This window comes from Helicoverpa armigera, chromosome 5, assembly GCF_030705265.1.
Source record: "Helicoverpa armigera isolate CAAS_96S chromosome 5, ASM3070526v1, whole genome shotgun sequence".
Taxonomy (NCBI): Eukaryota; Metazoa; Arthropoda; class Insecta; order Lepidoptera; family Noctuidae; genus Helicoverpa; species Helicoverpa armigera.
In genome coordinates, this window is record NC_087124.1 from 12,815,844 (window position 1) to 12,838,404 (window position 22,561).

General features: G+C 37.9%; 1 protein-coding gene across 3 annotated transcripts; it reads left to right on the forward strand.

Moving 5' to 3' along the window:
* Positions 1-82: 82 nt before the first annotated feature.
* LOC110374636 (uncharacterized) lies at positions 83-22,143 on the forward strand. 3 transcript variants are annotated; one of them, XM_064034890.1, is made up of 7 exons: positions 83-450; positions 6,488-6,636; positions 14,542-14,627; positions 17,544-17,624; positions 18,091-18,218; positions 18,584-18,679; positions 20,229-22,143. In XM_064034890.1, exons 2-7 carry the CDS (start codon positions 6,499-6,501, stop codon positions 20,729-20,731), a joined length of 1,032 nt encoding a protein of 343 aa, XP_063890960.1. In that variant the 5' UTR covers positions 83-450; positions 6,488-6,498; the 3' UTR covers positions 20,732-22,143. The 3 variants fall into 3 exon arrangements, with proteins under 3 accessions (XP_063890960.1, XP_049698255.1, XP_063890961.1); XM_049842298.2 differs by having other exon boundaries at positions 83-447; positions 6,483-6,636; XM_064034891.1 differs by lacking the exon at positions 83-450 and adding an exon at positions 2,622-2,625.
* Positions 22,144-22,561: the final 418 nt, after the last annotated feature.

The following is a 22,561-nucleotide window of genomic DNA, read 5'->3' on the forward strand; positions in this document are numbered from 1 at the left end:
TAACCAGGTCTCGAATGATCTAATCGACTAAATATTACGTAACAACTTTTCACATCATTAGCTTTGACAGTGACAGACAGAATCGAAATTGACAGCTGTTTTTAGATGATATTTTTGCTTGAACTCAACGATTTAATTAATTTGTGTGCAAATTTTGCGAGTGATAATCACTTTCTCATAATAAAAATTGAAGACTGGAAACCACGTGAATATTTGGACGTCAAAAAGTTAATTAAAATAGACCTATGTAGCGTTTTTAAGAAGTGGTTATAAATTAAATGTTATCTGTAGTGGGATTGATATAATTTATTTACTTTCTAATTTATCAATAAAATATGTGATAACGATGGTAGTTTAGTGTGGTATCTTGAGGACGGTTGGTAAACAAACACATGGATGATACGGCGTGCTCGAGCACCAGTTAGAAAGCTAAGACAAGTTGTAAAGGTGAGTGCAATGTGACAGTATTTATTTTCCTTAATAATAATTGAGCCTTGAAATATCGGTCTTAAAATATTCCGTAATTTTATATACCTGATATTAAAGTGTTCTGAATTACATAAGAAAGATTCCTGCCTGGTTTATTTCACATTCAGCAGGGTTTGTGTCTCACATCTTTATTATATCACCAGCAAAATATTATTCAAGGTTTATTATTTATTCTATGAATGGATATAGTGGAAGAGGAAAACCAGGAAACAATGAATTGATTGTGTAAAAGTCGAAATGGCTAGAAATAATGTTACATGTGTGATGGCAGCAGATAGAAGAGTATGGAAGAACAAAACTGATGAGCAAACCCCAAATAAAACAAATTGGGATACAGGCAGGAGGATGATGATGATGTTTATTATTCATCTCACATTGTAAAAATTATAACAGACTAGACAGTAACAGAGTAAACAATGTGAACTTAAATTTAAGATCACATTGTTTATTAAAATCAATAAAAATAATTTGGTGCTTTATTTTAGCCACACACTATTTAATTGTGGGTGCACACTTTATGTATGATTAAATTCAAAACTAGCAAAAGCTGAATAGGCTACCGTAGCTGTTTTCTAAACCAAAACTCTTTGCTACATACCTTTGCCTATTTTTATAACTAACAAACAAAATGCTATCATGAACACTATCTTACAATTAGATTTATTAAATAATTATAAATGATTAGATAAATATCATTAGTTCCACTTGATTGATTATTTACTTGCAAAGCTGTGAATATGAAATATCCACCTAGTATGTCATGTATGGTTATATCTATTTTTCAAATTCATTATATAGAACTTTATCAAATTAATCAATGCTATCCAAATGTTTTCTAATTTAAGTATTCTTGTCTGCAAACTGTAAATTTTTACGAATTTATATCTGTAAAAATTTTGAGAGAGAGTATTTTGAGTTCTTAATATTTTACAGACATGTACAAACTTAATGGACTTCCAAAAAGGGGTACAAAATGGCATTCAAATTAATCAACAAACTTATCCATATTGCTGTCAGTGGTAATCATGGCCAAAAGGCTGGTTGCTTTTTCTGCGAATAGTTTGGACAATCTGTTAGCCATTCCGTAGGTCATTTGTGGACTCCACTCAGTGTTGCTTGTTTCTTGAAAGAATTGGTGAGCTCTTTGCAGTGTTCCTATTGTTTGATGAGGTCAATATTCATTTTATACCATTTGAGGTTTTCTGCAGCTGAAGCCCTTCCCCTACCTAATATGAGACTGTTCAGATTTTTCCCAAATATTGATATATTATAAGGCCAGCTTACAAACTTATTTGTAAGTAGGGTAACAATCATTCATCATCACGTTGTTGAGCTTTTCTTTGAAATAAAACCCAGTAAAAATTACTAAATTTTTTCCTGAAATTCGCAAAAAAAATATGTTGGTTAGGTAGCAGATAAATGACGCGAAATGGTCAAGACATAACAATTAATATCTTACACCTGGGCATATTGACATTGCGGCCGAACTCAATAAAATGTTTAATATGCTTGCGGCACACTTGTGCCACGTAATATTTTAATGAAGTAATTACGAGGTTACTGCGCGAAACAAAATTTATTTAAAAATTTAAACCAACTAAAATAGTTTCTCTGCTCGGGAATCAATTCTATTGGATGTTTAAAAACTACTGCGCTCCTCTTCGCATAAGGGTGCGTTTTGACCAAATAAATATAGAAATAGAGTAGGAGCGCACTTTCGCTGTTCTCTATAAAAGAGTTTTATAACGCGAAGATAGGATGTCCAACGTAACGTAACGTGAAGATAGGGTGATCTGATGTTATGTTTTAATATATTTTTCGCCTAAACAAAGAACTTTTGATGAGTCAGTGAACTCGGGATTCAAATAAAAATAATTTAATTATAATTATGTGTCCGAACCCTTTCGAGGCGCGCAACCAGTTCTTAAATTACCCTTTTTTTGTCGATTCATGATACTTTGCAGCTGAACCTTTGAAATTAAGTTAAAGATCCCTCTAATAGTAAGACGGAGTTCTTTACCTTCGGTTTTGCATCTTGACGTTGTGACTCCGAGTTTTTTATATGCGATACCGTCGAGGCATTACCCTTTTCCAATCAAGGCAATCAAGATCAGCTTCACTTTTGCCGTAAAGGTGTGTTTTGAAACAAACCGCCGACTGCATGAAATCGGTCGATATCTGAGGGCAACTGTAGATGATGCTGCCGCTTCGATCGATGCGCGGTCGGCAGCTGGCATTCAAAACGTACCTTTAGCTTGGCTTTAGCAAGTCCTCGTGTAGTCTGATTGTCTGTAGTGGTGAAAAGAATTGAATGGAACATCCAACGTCACCCGTATGAAAGGAGTAACCATAAAACATAGTAACTAATGACTAATAAGGAATAATAGCATGATTCCTAATAGATTATCAAAACACCATTCGATCGATTCGCCCTATCATATTTATATACAGTAACGTTATTGTGCCACGCTCTACTGTGACCATGAGTTTTCAGGAAAACAGGATTGTCCGATCACGTCTCGTCAGTACTGTGGAATTGATTGCATTTTCATTGAGATTTAATAAGACTCACATTCATAATAATCACAGAAAGTCTGCCCGTTATTTTACCTTAAACTTTAATGCGATATTATAAAGGCAAATAGAGTTTGAACGGGAGAAACAATATTTGTATTTTTATTTTCCTCTAAAAACCCTGGGCAGCAATACGATCATCGCCTTTTTAGCAACACAAAAAAATATATTACCTATTGTGGTAAATAAATAACTCGAAGATTGACTACAATATCATCTTAATTTTATCTTTTCGTTAATCACAAGCACTATTTGCCTCTCATCCCACTTGTCGTCAGCAGAATCGTCGACATTGGCAACGATACGGATCGCCATAAACAAAACAAGAATAGAATATAATAGAAACCAGGAACTGAAACCATCCCTCCTAAACCAGCAATAATGGTCACCCTACATATCGCCTAATCACAATGCCGTTTGGCGAAAAATAATTTCGAGCACACATGTTTTATAATTGGCCACCATTGTTCCGTTATGTTTACAATAACAGCTCGGTCTAACATTCAGGAGAATAGCTGAACATTTGAGGACCAGCCCTTGTGGCTTAGATACTTATTCAGTAAGGATAGCAGAAGTGTGTGCGATGTGACTGCGGAAGATGGTTTACGACTGAAAAATAAAGGTTAGTGAGTAAAAGCTGCTGTGCAATAATTTTTGTGGCCTTAAGACAGAAATCGCCAATCCGCTTTGCAAGCTTGGTGATTACCGCTCAACTCTTTCTTTGTAGGCGAAGAGGTCAGTGTCTTTCAGAGGGACAATAAAAAAGGCTGACTTTGATCAGCGATTTATAATACGAGGGGTTGTGTGTCAGTCTTATACATACGTGTGGCGTGCTTAATTTTATCCAAATCCTTCCAATAGTTTCTGCGTTAAACTGTATCGAACGTTAAACCTCCCATCGAGTGACACGGTCGAATTTATGATAATAGCATTGTTATCAACTTAATAAATGGTTAATTCATTAATATGCTTTGTAATAATTGGGTATCGGCAATTGGGGTCAAAGGTATGTAGTTGTATTCAGCCTGTACGATTACCCCAATAAACTTGAATAAAGGCCAATGCAATGAATGTCCTGAAAAAAAAAAATAGGCTGGTTATCATAGTCTCTAGTATTAATCCCAGGATTAAGCCTAGGGCTAAGCTAGCTCGAAAATCATATCTAAAAAGTTTTCCAATCTGCTGATATAATTAGTATTATCATTTGTTGTGTCTTTACTGATATTATCAAAATGTGTTAAACAATTTTATCGTCATAATATCTGTCTACTCATGAATACTTGTAAAGTTGAAAATCATTGATGCACAATAGCATTCGGATCGAATAAGGATACCCACTTATGTATGTTGCCCTGGTATATTAGGGAAAGGCAGATGAATAGGTAAAAACGCTTCCAGGAGGTATGACTCGCCAACGGGTCTTACTTGGATAGCCAATAAACCAATGTCCAACCGCTTACTTAAACATTCAAATCATAGTTAGTGCTATTCGAATATCCAATTTATTCCATATCCAACCCGATAATTCACTTGATACCATTGCTTTCTACAGTTCATTGACTGGTAAACCTGATATTCGACATAACTGATAGCAGAACCATTCGCTGAATTATTTACTTTACAAGATAACATTTTAGTAACATTGATAATGGGGTGCTGTCAAACCAATCAACATTGTATCAAATTAGGCTAATATCGTTTTGATTAAATGAGAATCTAATTTTGCCTCTGGCAATCCTAAAAAGTTGAGTGGAGACCACGGACTAGCAAGCGCAGCGTAGGACGTCCACCAACAATGTGGACAGACGACCTTATAAAGGTCGCCGGAAGACGCTGGGTGCAGGTCGCCTCCAACAGGTACCTGTGGAGATCTAAGGGGAGGCCTCTGTTCAGCAGTAGAAGTCCTATGGCTGAGATGATGATGATGAATCCTAAAAATCCTCCCAATCTATTCAAAAATTTCCAAAGACTAATTTGTTAATCTTTTAAATTCCTCACTTAAAATCAAAACGAATCTGATGTCAGTTTGTATCTCGCAACAGTTCCTATCTCTATGTAGTAGAAGCAGTATGTAATTTTCCCTTCAAATTCTACAAAGACGAAAATCATGAGTTGCTAGAACTAGAACCAACAACGAAACGATATAATAGCCACGGGGCTTGCGTTGTTGTTGATCTCTATTTCGCCGTAGAAAGAGATTCAGATTTGAGTCCTAAGATCTGCGGAATAAGGCTCATTTGCATTTATCAGTGCGTTCCTAATTGGTCACCTACCACGATTGCTACATTTGGTCCACCATAGGAAGACGTGGTAACTATGTAGCAGTACATAGGTATAAAGTACCTTTATTGCGTGATTTAACGTGTTGCAATATAGCCAAAAATATTATTAACATAGTTTATCATATCACACGCTAATCCAAAGAGAAAGACCCAGGATTTGTCAAAAAATTACATTCTCCCGTTTTTCAGTAGGTAGGTCTCGTTTTAACCCAGATAGGCCTATTTAATTCACATTTCTTATGTTTTGTTTAAATTCTCATTAATATTAAATGATTGATACACTGAATGCCCTTTGAATTTAAAACAAGTTTTCGTCCACTTTCACCTGGTTAACATTCACACGAATGTTAAGTGTTTCTGTCGCTCGCGGTTATGTAGTTAGTTCGGTAAGTGGAGCAACATTTTTGAAATGGTCTTAATATGTATTATCTTAGTGAGATTTTATTTATAGCACTGGATTTGATTTTTAATTTCGCATCACTCCGACCTGATAAAACTCTCGCGTAATACATTTTTTTTGAGAATTGAGAAGTTTGTTAGAATCAGACGAGTCTGAGACAAACACCATAGTATAGTTTCCAACTACATATATCTTTGCTAGAGCCAGAATAATACCATATTCTAGTGAAGGGTCTAGTCGTGATCTACAGTTTGCACGAATGGTCCCTTTCTAAACAATGCGGACTTAGACCTCAGACCTTAATACTGGAACGCAAAGCAAACTCGGTCAATTGAGATTAAACTGTAAACCAATTAGTGTGTTCAAAATTGTGTTGTCAGGTAAAGCTTCCAGAATGCTATCTATAATCTTTGCTTAACGTAACATCGTTAAAAAATTACAAATCTACTAAATCTAAAGCAGAATATTTTTGGTGGTCTCCAGTCTTTTTGTGGCATTTCTGTGAAAAATCTCCCCAAGAACAGGCTATATGTAATTCCTACAGCCAAAAGCGGAAAACTAGATTAATTGTATGAGACATGCAATTTTTTAAACACCTCACGACCTCACAGATAATCTAAAGACCTCATAAAAATTCCTCATTTTTAACCGACCTCTCAAAAAGGGGGAGCCTCCCAATTTAAATATTTATTTTTTTGCGATTTATCTTTATTTATCAATCCTGTACTTTCCATCAGGTGGTGTGTCAGCAAGATGATGCACATGTGGCTATGGTTCGGCTACGACCTCGGCGAGTTCATGTTCTCCGGGCTGACCATCGCGTCGCGGTGGTCCTTCGCCATCACGTGGATAGTGCTGTTCTTTGTGGCGCTGCTGTTTGAAGGCTCCAAGGTAAGGAGTTCGATTTTTCGTAGACTGATTTTCAAGTACAAACATTTTAGGTAGATTTGGAGTTATCTGATTGCGAAGTGCGTGTATGTCGAAGTGGTTTGGAAGAATTGGTCAAATATATCTCCGGTTTAATGGGAGAAAATGACGATTCTTGAAAACCCTTATCGTTGCCACTTATGTGATTTGATGTGGCCTTGCAATGAGTCTTTATTGAGCCATTTTGTAAGCAAGCTGCGGGTCCTCTGCTGTCTGCAGCTATCTAGATCTCTAAACCATAACATTATATGTGAGGCTCTTGCCCTAGATATTTCTACAAGACACTGCAGTCTGTTTCACTTATCACAAATCAAATGTAGAAATCGTATAAACGTATCTACTACAGTACTGTCGTGTGTAATATGAAGTAATTTTAACACTACATTGTTCTACAAAGTCCTATATTACACCTACAGCTCTCAATAGTCTTGCTGATAATATGAAGTGCAATAACGTACTTATAGAAGTTATAGATAGCTATAATGAAACAAGATGAATGGCCAATATTCACAACAAAGAAAGCCAACAGTAGTGTGTTGACGCTGCGGCTATATGCAGCCAAGTCCATAAATAAATTACTATGGTACACAAGCAAGTAATGCTTAGTATATGTATGTATGATACGTGATATATACTAGTGGATCTATCTGCTTGCGTATAATGCTGTACTGGTTAAAACTAAATGATTCCGTGTGGTATCATCCATTTCCTTTGCGCAGGAGTTCAATGTGTAAAGCAATACATTATAATATAAATTCAAACCTACCATCTAAGATTAGGGTTCTTCGATGATTCTTGAAAATACGCAAGTTTTTATGATATTATAGATTTCATTAATGAATACGCGTAACATTTATGCCAATCTACATTTGGGAAAGGCGTGGTTCAATGAATTATGTATCTATAACAATATAATATTGACGTCATAGCTAAGTGACGAAATATTCAGATTAGAGAGATTTTGTCAAAGCCTAGTTCTAATCTAGTAACAATCGGAATAATTATACGTTCCAAGCATTCTAGACTGGCTTCCAAATTTTCGCGTATATTGAGGCGAATTCAGCAGTCTTTAAAAGGATACCATTTTTTCTGACCTTTGGTTAAAAGATTGCACACATGACTAATCTGAATGGTCGACATAAGACGAGTTCTTATCTAATGCACAATTGTACACGCTCATTTAAAGTAACGAGAGCAAACTACTGGTCTTATTTATAGTGTCGCTAATGATCCAAGTTCCTGGAAAACAAAGAAAAAACATACCGAAATGATAATCGCCAAAGGAAAGAGGCATATTAATCTAAGCAGGCTGCATTTTTAGATGGTCACTGCTTGTCACTATGTATAAGGATTACTGGATGGGCCTCGCTGGGGAAATTGCTGGCTTTACTGCAAACTCCGTTGAAGTCCCCGTTGAAACCCCGTGACCCTCAATGTAGGTGAAAAAGGCAAACTTACCCGGGAAACAGGGAAGTGGACAGGAAGGCGTCTGCCGACGACGGGGCGCTCGAATGCCGGCCGGCCAGCGGGACACTTTCTCTGCACTTGCTTTGTATTGCCTTTTCAACGAGTCCGGGTGAACGAGGCACTAACGAACAGCACTTCTAGCGAGGCTTTTATGGGTTTTTCTTATTTTTATCGCGCGACGAACCGCGGGCGATACCAATTTTTTTGACTTTCCCAAAGAGAAGTGAAAACAAAAGCAAAACCCGTCATGGCAGGAAAAATTAAAAATAAGGAAATGAGGAAACGACCAAGAAGTCTGAACATTTCCCCCCACTTGAAAGCCACATGGGTTTCACGGATAAGTCGAACGCAACGGAAGCTATGCTCGAAAAATATATGTTAAACTAAAACTTAACTTCTAAGAATGAGCAATACGATATAAAGGACCGATATTGCTCAAGTTATCTAGTATAGACTAATTAATTGGTATAGGGCAGACCTTGACGATGTGTCGTCGAAGCGTCCTGCCATTAGCAGCTCGGAGAGTAAAACTCCAACTATAGCATCGGCACCTGGGTGCACTTGTTCTATATGAGCCAATCTCCAGAGCAAAGGTGGAAGATTTGGTTCGTTGACGAAATCGTTAACTCTTAAATTAGGCGCGGTTTGAAACCATTTGTTCTTTTGTTGAAGTGTGTGAAGATAATCACGTTGCCAAGCTCGCCAAAATACGATTTGATGACAAGCTAAGCCATCGTATATAGCAGATTTATTTTTATAAAGTTCATTAACGAACTCTTTGAGACATTTATTCGCGCCTAAGAAATTTTTACGACAAGCGATTAGAACATAATAACACATATCACGACGAGAAACAAATCCGATTATCCAGCAATTATGTTGAATCAACGATCGCAATGTTCTAGGACAGCAGTAAAAATATTTTAAATGAAAATGTTCAACTATCATTAGTGATAGTGGACTTAGTTTAGATAAAAGAAAAGGGTGTAACGTAGATGTGAGTAAGTTAGCCTTATCAATGCGTCCCCCCACTCGCAACAAACCGTCCTCATTTATAAACGGTGAAAGGTTTTGAATAGATTTGTAACCTTGTTGCTTATCAAGCACTGGATTAAATTCCGTTGTCATATATTGACTTTGAGTATACTGAACCAGAGTTCTCAATAACTTATTAAGTTCAGCGCTAGAACGAGGAGAAGTGTCCCAATTTTGTTTGGGACGTTTAAAATTCGATATAATATGAAACCACCAGACTAAGGTTCCTTGAAGTTTTATAGAATTGGAATGTCTAGAAATTAAAGTTGCAATTACATCTTGAACTTGACGAGAATGTAAATTTTCCGTGATAGCGATTTCACGATTAGCTACATACATTTTTAGTAAATGAAGAGCATTATTAATCCAATAGAGCGTAGTACTGCTATCAGAACAAGCACGAATAGTTTGAATAGGAATTTTATCCTTAAACAGATTATACATGTGACATAGCACACGCGCTAGAAGCAAAGAAGCGCTTAGCTCGAGCCTATTCACTGTTGACGGCTTTGAAGGAGCCACTCTAGACTTTCCTATCAATAGATGCGTTACAGTAGAATTTGTACATGTAACAGCGCATAAATACACGCAGCACCTATATCCTTTTGACGAACCGTCGCAAAATCCTACTAAGTGGATATCAATAAGATCAGGAGGGATGACTAGCCGCGGTAAGATTATATTTTTCAAAATTAATAAATTCGCGGCAGGCAAATGCCATTGTTTGGCTAAATATTGAGGAATAGCATCACTCCAAGATAAATAGGGCGAACTAGTTACTTCATAAGCAACTATGTTGAGCTCATTTTCTACGAGAGCTTCGGTAGGACTGTCTCGCCATAGAATATACTGATAGCACTTTTGTGCAGGCCTGAACAGAATCTGCCTGTAAATGTTACAAACAGGAGAAACTTCAGCAGGAAGAACAATTTTATAAAAGCCAAACTTTGTAACTAAATCGACTATATCGATTTCAAGTTTAGGTCCTATATGAACAATATTGTTCAACGTGTAATTATTCGTAGTCCGACTACTGACGTCGAAGACTACACGCAGTCGTGTCGTAGTACTTTCTGGACGCACGACGCAGTGACGCGGAATAAGATACCGAACAGTAGACAAAGAATCAATAGGCTGCATATGTCCCAAGTCTTTGTACTGCTCCATGAAATCCTGATATTCCGTTTTTAACTCAGGTTGAGTGCATAACTGTTTCTCTAGGTTGAGAAATCGATTTAAAGCGTGGCGATAAGAATCGCCAAGGGAAGGGGCATCATCCTTTAACATCAAAGGAACTACATACCTATCCTCCGGAGTACGATATGTACCGGATTTTTGTTCACAAACTTCGTGAACTTCGTCTTCAGGGCCGGAAATTTTACATTTCGACGGCTCCTCAGACTCCCAGAACCGTTGAACGGTATCGTCGAGCGTACCAGATGACGCGACGAGTGACGTAACGGATTGATCTGGTGTATGAGTTGTCGTGTTATGAAGAAACTGACCTGTTATCACCCAGCCGAATACACTCGATAACGCGCAGGGTAACCCGGTACCGGGAGTGTAACGAGAGCCAGTATATATCTGGTCAAAACACTCAACTCCTAATAAAAGATCGATCGGACCCGATTTATAGAAATCGCAGTCGGCGAGATCTAAGTGTGCGAAATGATCCTTGACGTACATCGGCAGCGATGACGAAGGCATCATTCCCGCAATCTTTGGTAAAACTACCAAAGAGATGTCAAACTGTGGTGACTCACTCAACCGAGGTATTATCGAACCAACAGTGTGACCCTTGATATTAACGAAATTTTGACCAAGCCCAGACACGGTTAAGTTGCATTTTCTAATCCGCAAACCTAATCTGCGTGCGCACTCATTTGTGATCAACGAATCCATCGACCCGCTGTCGATGAGCGCACGAGCATACTGCATAGAACCATCTGAGTGACGCAAGCGCACTACAGCAGTACCTAAGATCTTTGTACTCTTGAACGGTTCAGCTGTCGTAGATAAGCAGGTAAGCGTGGTGCTTGAACCCGCTCTCACAGTTACCTTTGAATCACCCGCCTGTGTTTCTTTACTTTGACGTTCGATATGCAGCAGTGTATTATGTCTCTCGTTACAAATGTAGCAAGACAACTTTGATTTGCAGTTAACACTATCGTGACCAGGACGCAAACAGTTAGTACACAGACGCAAATCTTTAACTAATGTTCTGCGTTGATCAACCGACATTGAATGCATCTTTCCGCAACGGTACACAGAATGACTTTCATTGCAACAAACGCATATTATCTGGTCTGACTTGGTATTATTTAAGGTAGGTTGCTTAATATTCAAGGAAATTAATGACGTTCGCGGACGATCATGATTTTCGACCTTATTAGTTCGAACGTTAGATTTATTAAAATTAGAAGAGCAAGCTAACGCGGGTGGCTGACTTACTTCCAGAACTTTTATATAATTTTGTAGATAAGCCAGAAAGTTATTGAACGTGGGAAGTTCGTCCTTATTCTCTAACTCAAACCTTCGCCTAGTGTCAAAGTCAAGAGGTCGAGACGCAATGTAAAATAAAATAAATTCACTTAAATCGTTAATATTTAGAGCACGAAGAGCATTGACACTTTCATACAGTGTATTGGTTAACTCGGATAGATTCGATAACGATGGTTTTTGAATTGGGGATAATTTAAATAATTTCTCTAAATAAGTTGTCGCGAGAATGCGCTTGCTGTCGAACCTATCGATGAGCGCGTTATATACGACAGCGTAATTCGTTGATGTAATAGGAACGCCTTTCGTGAGCGACAACGCACTGCCGGACAAACATGGAATTAGATAGTGAAATTTTTCTATATCGGATAACGAGGCGTTATTATGCACTAATGGCTCGTAACTATCTTTAAACGTCTGCCAGTTTTCAATCTGGCCATCGAATTTTGGAATTTGCAACTTAGGTAGCTTTACAGCAGCAATTGATGATTGTGTACAAGATGCTACTACCAATGGCGCACACGTACTAGAGTCAAGCGAATCGGCAAACTCAACGGCCGCGTAATATAACTCGTCAAACGATAACAAAACGTGATCATCAATTACGAACTGCGGATTAATTTTTAATTGTATTTTATTAATTTGTTTACAGACTTCAACATAAGTATCGCGAATTTTTTCTATTGACTTATATCTGGCTTTGAAAGTAGATATTTTTGCTTTACTTTCTTGGCAACTTTTAACTAAGTCGTAAATAATTTGCATGTTTTTGAACGCATACTCGCGTTCTTTAATCAACGATTTCAATTCTACTTCCATCTTGCTCAGAGACTACTGAATGAAGAAAGAAAAAGTTAACTGATTGGTTTATAAGTAAAATAAAATCCTTCGAGCACAACTGTCACTACGAACTACTTATAAGAGATCAACGGCGAATGCAGCAACAATACTCTTAGGTATAAGAAGTTTTGCGAGTGGAACAGATCGAAAACTCGATAGGAAATATTATTTTGAGAAAATATTACTAAGAAATATTAGTATTTACGAGGATTTGTGAGGAAATTCGGTCCTCACAGGAGGCACCAAAAGAAGAATGGATGGGCCTCGCTGGAGAAATAGCTGGCGTTACTGCAAACTCCGTTGAAGTCCTCGTTGAAACCCCGTGACCCTCAATGTAGGTGAAAAAGGCAAACTTACCCGGGAAACAGGGAAGTGGACAGGAAGGCGTCTGCCGACGACGGGGCGCTCGAATGCCGGCCGGCCAGCGGGACACTTTCTCTGCACTTGCTTCGTACTGCCTTTTCAACGAGTCCGGGTGAGCGAGGCACTAACGAACAGCACTTGTAGCGAGGCTTTTATGGGTTTTTCTTATTTTTATCGCGCGACGAACCGCGGGCGATACCAATTTTTTGACTTTCCCAAAGAGAAGTGAAAACAAAAGCAAAACCCGTCATGGCAGGAAAAATTAAAAATAAGGAAATGAGGAAACGACCAAGAAGTCTGAACAATTACTCTTCAAGAATTTTAGGAAACTGACAGAAGATACTTTTGTGAAGCAATCAATATGTAGTAGCAATAACTACCCAGTCAAAAGGCCCAAGTCCACCGGCAGGATAAACGGCAGTTTTCTGAAAACCACTGTTTACCATGAATTTTCACGTTCAATTTCCAAGTAAAAGGTTGTTTTAATAAAAATTTGACATTTATGTGGTTGTTGAACTTGGACAATTATCGACTGATTACCAACTACCTATGTATGACGATGGCGTCGGCGGCGTGCAAAAAGCGATGAGGAAATTCTGGTTCCAGTAAATGTGCACACGCACTTTTTTCAGGTCTATTGTACCTGTGCTCTCGCGTCTGACCGTGTGCAGCAATTTTAGACAGTGTCGCTTGCAAATTGATCACAGGTTTCTTTATCACATGACTTTTGATGCTAAATGTATAACTTATTAGGATTAATTAGATAAATTATTGTCTTTATAAATATAATCTGATGATAATAGTACCTACTGATTCTGAGCGTTGTCTAGGGATAATGTAAAATTTTCCCATTTAAAAATACATATTTATGATTTTTTTATACATATTTTATGATTTCTTTTTCCTTGAAATCGTAACTAATCGATTTTCACCTTGGATCAGCCATGTTTGCTGTTGCGCACACAGATGGCTTTGCAGCAATATGGCGTAAAAAGACCGCATCCTTCATCAGTCGGTTGCGTGGAAGTCGCCACAGCATCTTGAGTGCTATAGCCAATAGACACGACTGTCCGCTTACGTGGAAATTAGTGCAGAGGACTAAGTCCCTGCTTACTATTATATATTAATTGTATTGTTTGTGTACCTAATGTATGGATCTCAGTTATCTGAATAAAGAAGTTTATTATTATTATTATTAAAATAAATTAAGTTATTGTTAACTGATATTATGAGCAGATATTGTGCAGTATAATTACGAGAAATAATTAAAAAATACTTTAACAGACTGTTCTTACAGCTCTAGCTCGAGACATGATGGCCACATAATTTATTTAAAATATCAAAGGAAAAAGTTTTTATTTCAAACTAGCTTCTGCCAGCGGTTTCACCCGCATCCCGTGGGAGGTACTTCCCGTACCGGGATAAAAAGTAGCCTATAGCCTTCCTCGATAAATGGGCTATCTAACATTGAAAGAAATTTTCAAATTGGAGCAGTAGTTCCTGAGATTAGCGCGTTCAAACAAACAAACAAACTCTTCAGCTTTATAATATTAGTATAGATAGGCCTTTGTAGGCTCATCCAAGTCAAACCAAACATAACCATATGTACATGTATGCCATAAAGAATAATCAAGAATGTAGACTGATAACTGGTTTTTCTTGCAGGTATATCTAGCGAAGGTGCAGCGCGCGGCACACACAAAACTCTATCCTTACAGGTCGGATGAGAGGAGAAACTTGCTGTGTGATAGGTGAGTTCAGATCTTTTATATTAAGCCAACAGTCTTCTTCCTCCTGCCCTGTTCCCAATTTTATTTGGGGTCGGCGCAATATGTCAATTTTCCTCTGTCACTCGTCATACTGACACTCACTCCCTTCCTATTCATGTCATCTTTCAGGCAATCAATCCATATTAAGCCAACAGTAACACTAGCTGTAGGGTGGTCCAGAAGTGCATATCTCTATCATCAATTTGTACACTTGCGTGGCCCTATGACATGGCTATTCAAGTTAGGCACGGAGGAAGGACTTTTTTCCTCATGAGGAAAGCTCATTTAATGATTGCCATACGTGGAACTGGATGCGAGAAGCCGAAAATCGATCTCAGTGGCGTGCACTTGGAGAGGCCTATGTCCAGCAGTGGACTGCGATAGGCTGATGATGATGATGATGATGATACGTGGAACAAGGATATGACTGAGGACGAATACGACAAACATTGAAGGATCCTATTCCGAATTCCGAACTTAAGAAAACGGAAACCCATCCACAGACTCTACAGTCGTTATAGTGATAAATCCCTCCATTGTCACTCACTAGCCAATCTTCTAGACACAAAAGAATTGGTAGTATGTTTTAAAATAGATCGATCGGCCTAACAATGTGTTTTAAATGCTCAGGCGCTTACAACAACAAATGTGTGGACTCTCATTGTTGCATAGAATAGAATACTACATATAAGAATGCACATTGTACTTTGTTGTCTTATCGTAAACGCAGACACAAAATGCATCATGCGGGTTTTATTATAAACTTGTTTCAATCCATTATTCGTGGAAAATAATAAAATACAAATAACTGACAATGTTGGATCAATCAGACATATTGTGTTCTGTGAGATGATCTCATACTGAGAAGTATGGAAAAGGAGGCTGAGCCGATCCTAATACATGTTAAAATTTGGTTGAGCGCAGGATGTTGATGATCGAATGATCTACCATTGTTAGGTCGGCCAGGCTACATGGGTATTTTTTGTGTCAAGGTTTTTTGCCAATACTCAATAACTAGGTAATTCCGCCTTACTCTATGAATCGGGATTGAATACTAAGGGAACATCTAGTCTTCGCAAAAAAAAGTATACTCGAATTTAAAATAGTTGCGATTCCAAATAGGTTTGCTATATCAAATGCAGCACTGCACACATGGCAAAAGTAATCAATCAGTACTCAGCCTTGTTATCTGTTACCAGTATTTAGTTCACATTTGTGTAAATAAATACTATTCAACGCAAACTATCTAGATTAACATCTGTAACATTATTTAACAATAATGTTCTTGTTTTAAAGGGTTATCATAAGCAACTAACAATTAATTATGACAGTTACCTTACCATAGATCTTTATCGTAGTTTTAGTGAAAGGCGCAACTGTGTCGTAGCCTTGACAATATGTTACAAACAATAACCTCCGTACTTGAAGGTCTAAACAGACCTAAATATTTTCTGTCGCTGAGAATTTCCAAAATAATTTTATGACTGATGCAATTTACATTTTGTATTCGTTCGTTCGTGGAAACGTAGAGCTGGTTTTTCAATTTGGCCTTTTCACTACTGCTTTTGAGGCTAGTTGCCATGCAACTAGGAATGCCTTCATCCTTATCATTATTTATGAACATTTTACATGGAGAGACTGCTACTATGCGTCTTCAGAGCTCAACTGAAGTCTGCTGCTAAGGAATACTTGTAAGCGTTTAACAAAAACAGTGTTGTAGATATTTTATTATTAATGGCGATGGGTTACGCGAGCGTCATGTGATGATGTCCTCCTAGCCGATTATCGGCTAAGGCGGCTGTTCTCATGTAAGGAGATTAGCCAACTACGCAGGACATATTATAGTGCACGAGCATTTGCGCAGACACAGGTGCACTCACTATTCCTTAACTCTCATAGCCCGATGGGACGGTAATCCGACACGACCGGAGAGAGATCAGGCGCAGGACCGACATTTACGTGCTCTCCGATGCACGGGTGTATCAATCACCAGCTTCCAGGCTCCGGGCTGCTTTGTGAAAGTCTTCTAAAACCCACAAAGCGATTTCGGCCCGACTCGGGAATCGAACCCGAGACCTCGTGCTCAGCAGCCGCACTTGCGACAGCTAGACCAACGAGGCAGTACTGTAATACAATTAGTCAGTTATAATTCTTAAACAAGTTGCATAATTACTTACAGCAAAGTTGAAGGAAAACATTTTACCACATCCGTTAAATTACGTCAAATTATTAAGTTATCGGAATTTGCGCCTTATTCTTTGTACTAAAGTTCTAATTTGCTACGAAACTCGGCGCAACAAGGATGTAATAAAACATGAAAGAAGTGAGAGTCGATTGAGCGTGACTATCGAGGTACCGACTAAACGATAATCGCTATAAAAATATGGTAATAACAATTAATCGCATTGTTATGTTGTAAAAACAATGTTTGAATATTTTCTGGAAGAGCGCAATAAATTAATATCTTATATAGCACTTAGGTAACTTGAAAGAATACTTCCATCTCAATTTCATATAAGATTGAACATTTTAAAGCCCCTTTATTCGATAAACGCATAAAAAAGTCATTTATTGCTTAAAGTTCTTGCAATTCAACGTTTCTAAGTTTGAATGGAGCTCATGATATTGCTTATAAGGGAAACCCATAAAAATCCTAAGAAAACCCCATTTGGCACAAAATGGATATCAACTCTATTGATTACTATGGTAGTTCTCGCTATGTGAAAGCACAATTTGTTTAAATGTACCTACATATTATGCCGGACCCACCTAGCCTAGCGCCCCGTCCCGGCTTTGCACGTCACAACAGTATTTAAGCGTACAAAGGGACACAGGGATATAGGGCCAGAAAAAACGTCTTTCTTTTATACTATGTAGTGATGACATGTTTGGTTGCAGGGAGCAGGGCAGCATGGAGCCGACTACCAGTCGGAACGCCAGCACGGGACAAGTCAGTAGGTGGGCCTCACTCAGAGTGCGGTAGGTAACTCACTATTTTTATTCTTTCTGAAGATATTCATCATTTGCTTAGCCTTTGAAAGATATTTACTCCGCTACCGATCAGATGAGGGGGCCAAAATTTTTAACACTTACAAAAAGCGAGCTCTGGTTACATATACCTACCTACCACCATAAAGATTTTGTCTCTGTTACCGCTCTTGCCACTTTTATCAATTTGTCAATAATGTGAAAGATGGTCCAAATGCTCCTCAAGTGCCTTATCGATACGATTTAAATATATAGACGATATGTTTTCACGTGCTTTCTATAAAAATTTAGCTGCGAAGGACTTGAGGCAGAAGTTGAAAACTTCAAGCCCATGTACAGCAATTCACCAACATTTTATATGGATCCAAGATGAGGAAGCCTCCCAGACAAAAACCAACATATCCTCATATAACTTTACCACCCTTCTTCTTAAGAACCTCTTCTCCTCTTTACCCAGGGCTCTGGTGAACACGCACCAGTCTATAGTGTTCCTGCTGCACAACATCGTGGGCTACCTGCTGATGCTGGCCGTCATGGTGTACAACGTGCATCTGCTGCTGGCTGTGGTGTTCGGCATGATGCTGGGTATGTCTCTGTATTGTTGATGCAGTTCTAATTAATGCGATGTCATGTTAAAACTGATAAAGTGACTCGTCTAAATCTTGATAGAACCTCTAGCAGTGTACAAGGGGTACCAACAATCTCCAAACAGAAGAGAGATGAATATGTCGAATAGTTCTATCTAACCTCTGTCATCTGAACTTGTTTGTATAGATCTCGCCAAACTTTTTGACGACACGAAACATTGCGAAAATCACTGTGTACTACCAATTTTAGGTTTTAGCCAGTGGCGAACGTGGGAAAGGGAAATTACCACACATGTGCTCAGAATTTAGCCTCCGAAGTTTGCGAGAAGTGTACCAATATTATTTATGCAATCTTTTTTTCAGGTTACTTCTTATTTGGCACGAAGCTGACGCGCCTACAGATGCAGTGCTTCAGCAGAAAACGAGTCGTCATCTGTACTCCTGAGTGCGATGATACAGGTGAGCATACATACAATATACTCTGCCTTTTACTGTGTTATTAAGTGTTACTTAGTATTATGTCACATAATATGCATTGCGTTATACCTAAGGGCCAGTTGTTTAACAAATGTATAAGCAAAGGGTGCGATTTTGCAGCTGCTGTATCGCATACTATGCTAAGTGTCCATTCCATAGTCATATCGACGTAACTAAATCCCCTAGGCGAATAGTATTTGATGCTCCATATACAAATTATAGTGTCTCCTACATCTTACTAACCCCTCCTCCGTACATGATAACTTGAAATCCTATGCAATATCTATGTAATTATAATGTTTACTCGCCTACCACTGCCCTAAGCTAAACCCTCCCTTCCGTTCCCTAAGACCGTTGCAACACGGAGAAGTGTAGCTGGGAGGTGTGCGAGGGCAAGCTGTGCAAGGAGATGGACGCCGTGGAGCTGCAGCAGACCGACCACCGGCTCGTCGACGAGTACCATAGGCATTGATGTAATACAACTTCCAAAGTAGCTTCTAGAGCTTTCAAGAAAGAGTTCAATAGTTGCTTTCATCAGTTGTAAATATAGGTCTCATCTTGCAGTAGTAGTTGCAGCAGACCGACTACCGGCTCGTCGACGAGTACCATAGGCATTGATATAATACAACTTCCTAAGTAGCTTCTAGAACATTCTACATAGAGTTCAGTAGTTGCTTTCATCATTTGTAGATGTAGGTCTCATCTTGCAGCTGTGCATTCATTGCTTCATCATGCATTACTTAGGGTTGCCACAAGTCAAAAATTTTAGGAGTTTGGTAGAATTTCGAAAGGTTTCTTTAAACGTAAAACGGTATGTTGCTTAGTGGTAGTGTATATTGAATGATGCAGTTTTTTGTATTTTTTTTTGTTTAGGATTCCATGGAGCACGATAAATAAAACAGTTCGCAAAGCTTCTTCCATCAGCATCAGTATCTGAGTATTATTTAGTAGGTAATTTGTTTCAAGGGTGATAAGTTCTGCATATTTCCCCATTCTTCCTTCCTCCATTCATCACCTTTTTTGTGTACCTTGTAACTAATAATGTTCTTAGTGATACAAAGGTAGACATTGATAGTATCTCATTTTTACTTAAGACTTATATTAGTTGCCAAATATGTACAGTTGATACAAGTGTTCAACATATTTATCAGGCTCTTGCTTTTTTTCATTACACCATTGGGAATATGTAAATTATTGAGCAAGTCATTACATTTAAATATCAATAACTTTATTTGATTAGCTGTAGCATTGAGAGAATAATTATATCTGTTTGTACATTTTGTTTTACATTGTTTCTTATATGTAAAGTGAATGTAAATAAGGAAAAACAATGTGGTACCAAGGCCGTCTCCGCGTGACTGTCTTGCCAAACTTTGTATTATCACAGTTATTATACATTTTTTAAACATTGATCGTTACTTTCGATTAGATATTTGAAACTATTACTCATTCATTATACTTTAGAATTCCTCTCGTCAATTTTGCCTCCATTGTAAAATATATCTTATCTGTAACTTTTTTTCTTCTCCAGCGGAAAACACAACCCCACCACTACTGGATTCTTCAATGAGCTCAGAGTCAGACTTCTTCATATGTCAGACTCGCACGTGCATACAGCCTTCGCACTACTTCCCCGCCTCACCGCCAGACGGCAGCGCCAACGACCAGAACGCCACCTGCTACTATGGCGCGAAAAAGTGCCCCTCAAGGGTTGCCAGAGCAAAGAAAATACAAGCTTCCACATCACACTGCCACCACGAAAGCGAAAAAGAAGATAGTCCTAGCGTAGAAGATGTGCAGCTACTCAGAACTGAGCGGCAAGGTTGCTGCAAGAAAAAGCAGGAACCGCCCCCCGAGGAGAAATGCTGTAAGAAGGAAACTACTGTCATAGTCCACGAGCCTAGTCAGGGCTGCTGCAAGGAGGAGAGTCCGGAAGAACAGCGCCAGGATGTGAGGGAGCAGAGCCCGCAGATCACGTGCTGCCACAACGCGAAGTCAGCGCCGAGTGACAGCCAGGAACAAATCATTAAGTGATAGAAAATATAGACTTTAGTATGGTGATATAAGAGGCTCCCGTTTTACTGTTGTGGGTGTCTGTGGGTGCGTTTGTGATTGCCGAGTATGTAGCAATAAGTTTTGTATATTTTGAGTGTTTCATGTGGATTTGGGATGTTTTTGACACTGAATCTTAGTCTTCCAATGTATATAACTTTGGAGTATTAAACCCTCTGTGATTGGTTTTAGAGGAATGTTTGTTTATGTAAAAAGTGATGACAAACGCGCCCGCAATTAGATTCTGTGATACATTTTCTGTTCTTGATTTCTGACTAATAATATAACGTTAAGACTCTTTGACTATACAAGACATCCAAAACAGTAAAACTTAGAAATTAGACATTTTAGTTTAACGAATTGGTCGACGAATGACATTTAAAATTTAGTATTTTTTTATTTGTACAGAAATTTTAATATTTTTGTTAGATGTGTATAGTTTTTAAGTTTATTTATCGGCTTGGCATATGACTATTGTGAAAAGACTATCAGAAATGTGACGAGAATTATAAAATGAAGGGCTCTTATAAGGCTAGAGGTGCACCAAATTCATTCAAGAAATCAATACGCGCTTTATTTGTGCATCCGAAAGGCCTTTTAGCAATAAAATTCTTCATTAACTTAGTTTGACTAACTGAATAGAACACAGCGTAGTTTTTTTACTTAGAAATCGTCTGATTTAGTGAATTTATTTATCTATAATGTAGATTATTTTTAGATCGCAAATATTTATGAACATAGCGAATTTGCCTTAGAAATAATAATGTGCCGACCAGAATAGATTTTTGCCGTTATGAACGATTTTAAGAGACTAATTATTATTATTTTTGTTAGAAATATTGTGAGACATTTGAATTTGTATCAAATCCCAGAACGTGGCTAGTCATTAACGTTTGTTTTCTTTTATTTGAAATATTATATCATCCATATTCAAGCCGCTATTTGTAGTTTAAACGTAAAATTACCTATTCTTCCAAAAATTGTTGCCCATTATTGTAACCGAATTATTTAGGGCATGTTCTCACTTCGCCGTAGCGACAAAATATCGTGAAGGTTGGCTTGTGTAATACAATATTATGGTTTTAAATGTTAAAGGTTTTCGTAAAGACGACACGATAAATTACCGCCCGTGACGAAGTGGAAACGTGCCCTTATTTTTTAATGTTTTCTAATATGTTACATAGAAATGTGTTCGTTAATATCAACATTATAATATTGACTATAGAAATGTTATTTATATTTTATACGTAATTAGCTCCGCGCGACAATAAGTTAGTGATTCGAAGTGCCTTATTGTTGAGTTGCGTTGTGCCAAATATTGATTTTATTGGATAGTTGAGGCACCTGTGTAGAATGTTGGCTGTTGGATATAATATAAATGAAATATTTTAGTTTTTACTCGTTTTATTTTTCCACCATATAATATATTACAACGTAAACCCCTCGTTACGTTACATGCCTAAAATCAGAAAATAGTTGCAGACTTTACAAATGTTCGGTTATAACAACAGTTCTGTTATAGTTACATGCAAAACAAGTTGCAATTTGCTGTACATAAATTATTTTAATCGGACCTGGGTTTTTTTGGGCATCCATTGTTTAAGTAAACAAAATATTTTTTAATAATACTTTATTTATCATCATGAATATAATCATAGAACATTAAATGAATGACATTAAAATAATGCCTTACCCTAGCTTAGAACTAACATTTTTGTTTCAACATAATCACAATATATGCGGCGGGCGCGGCGGCTGGTCCTTATGTCCGTACGAATAAGGGCTATAATCGCGAGATTCTAAATCTTAAGA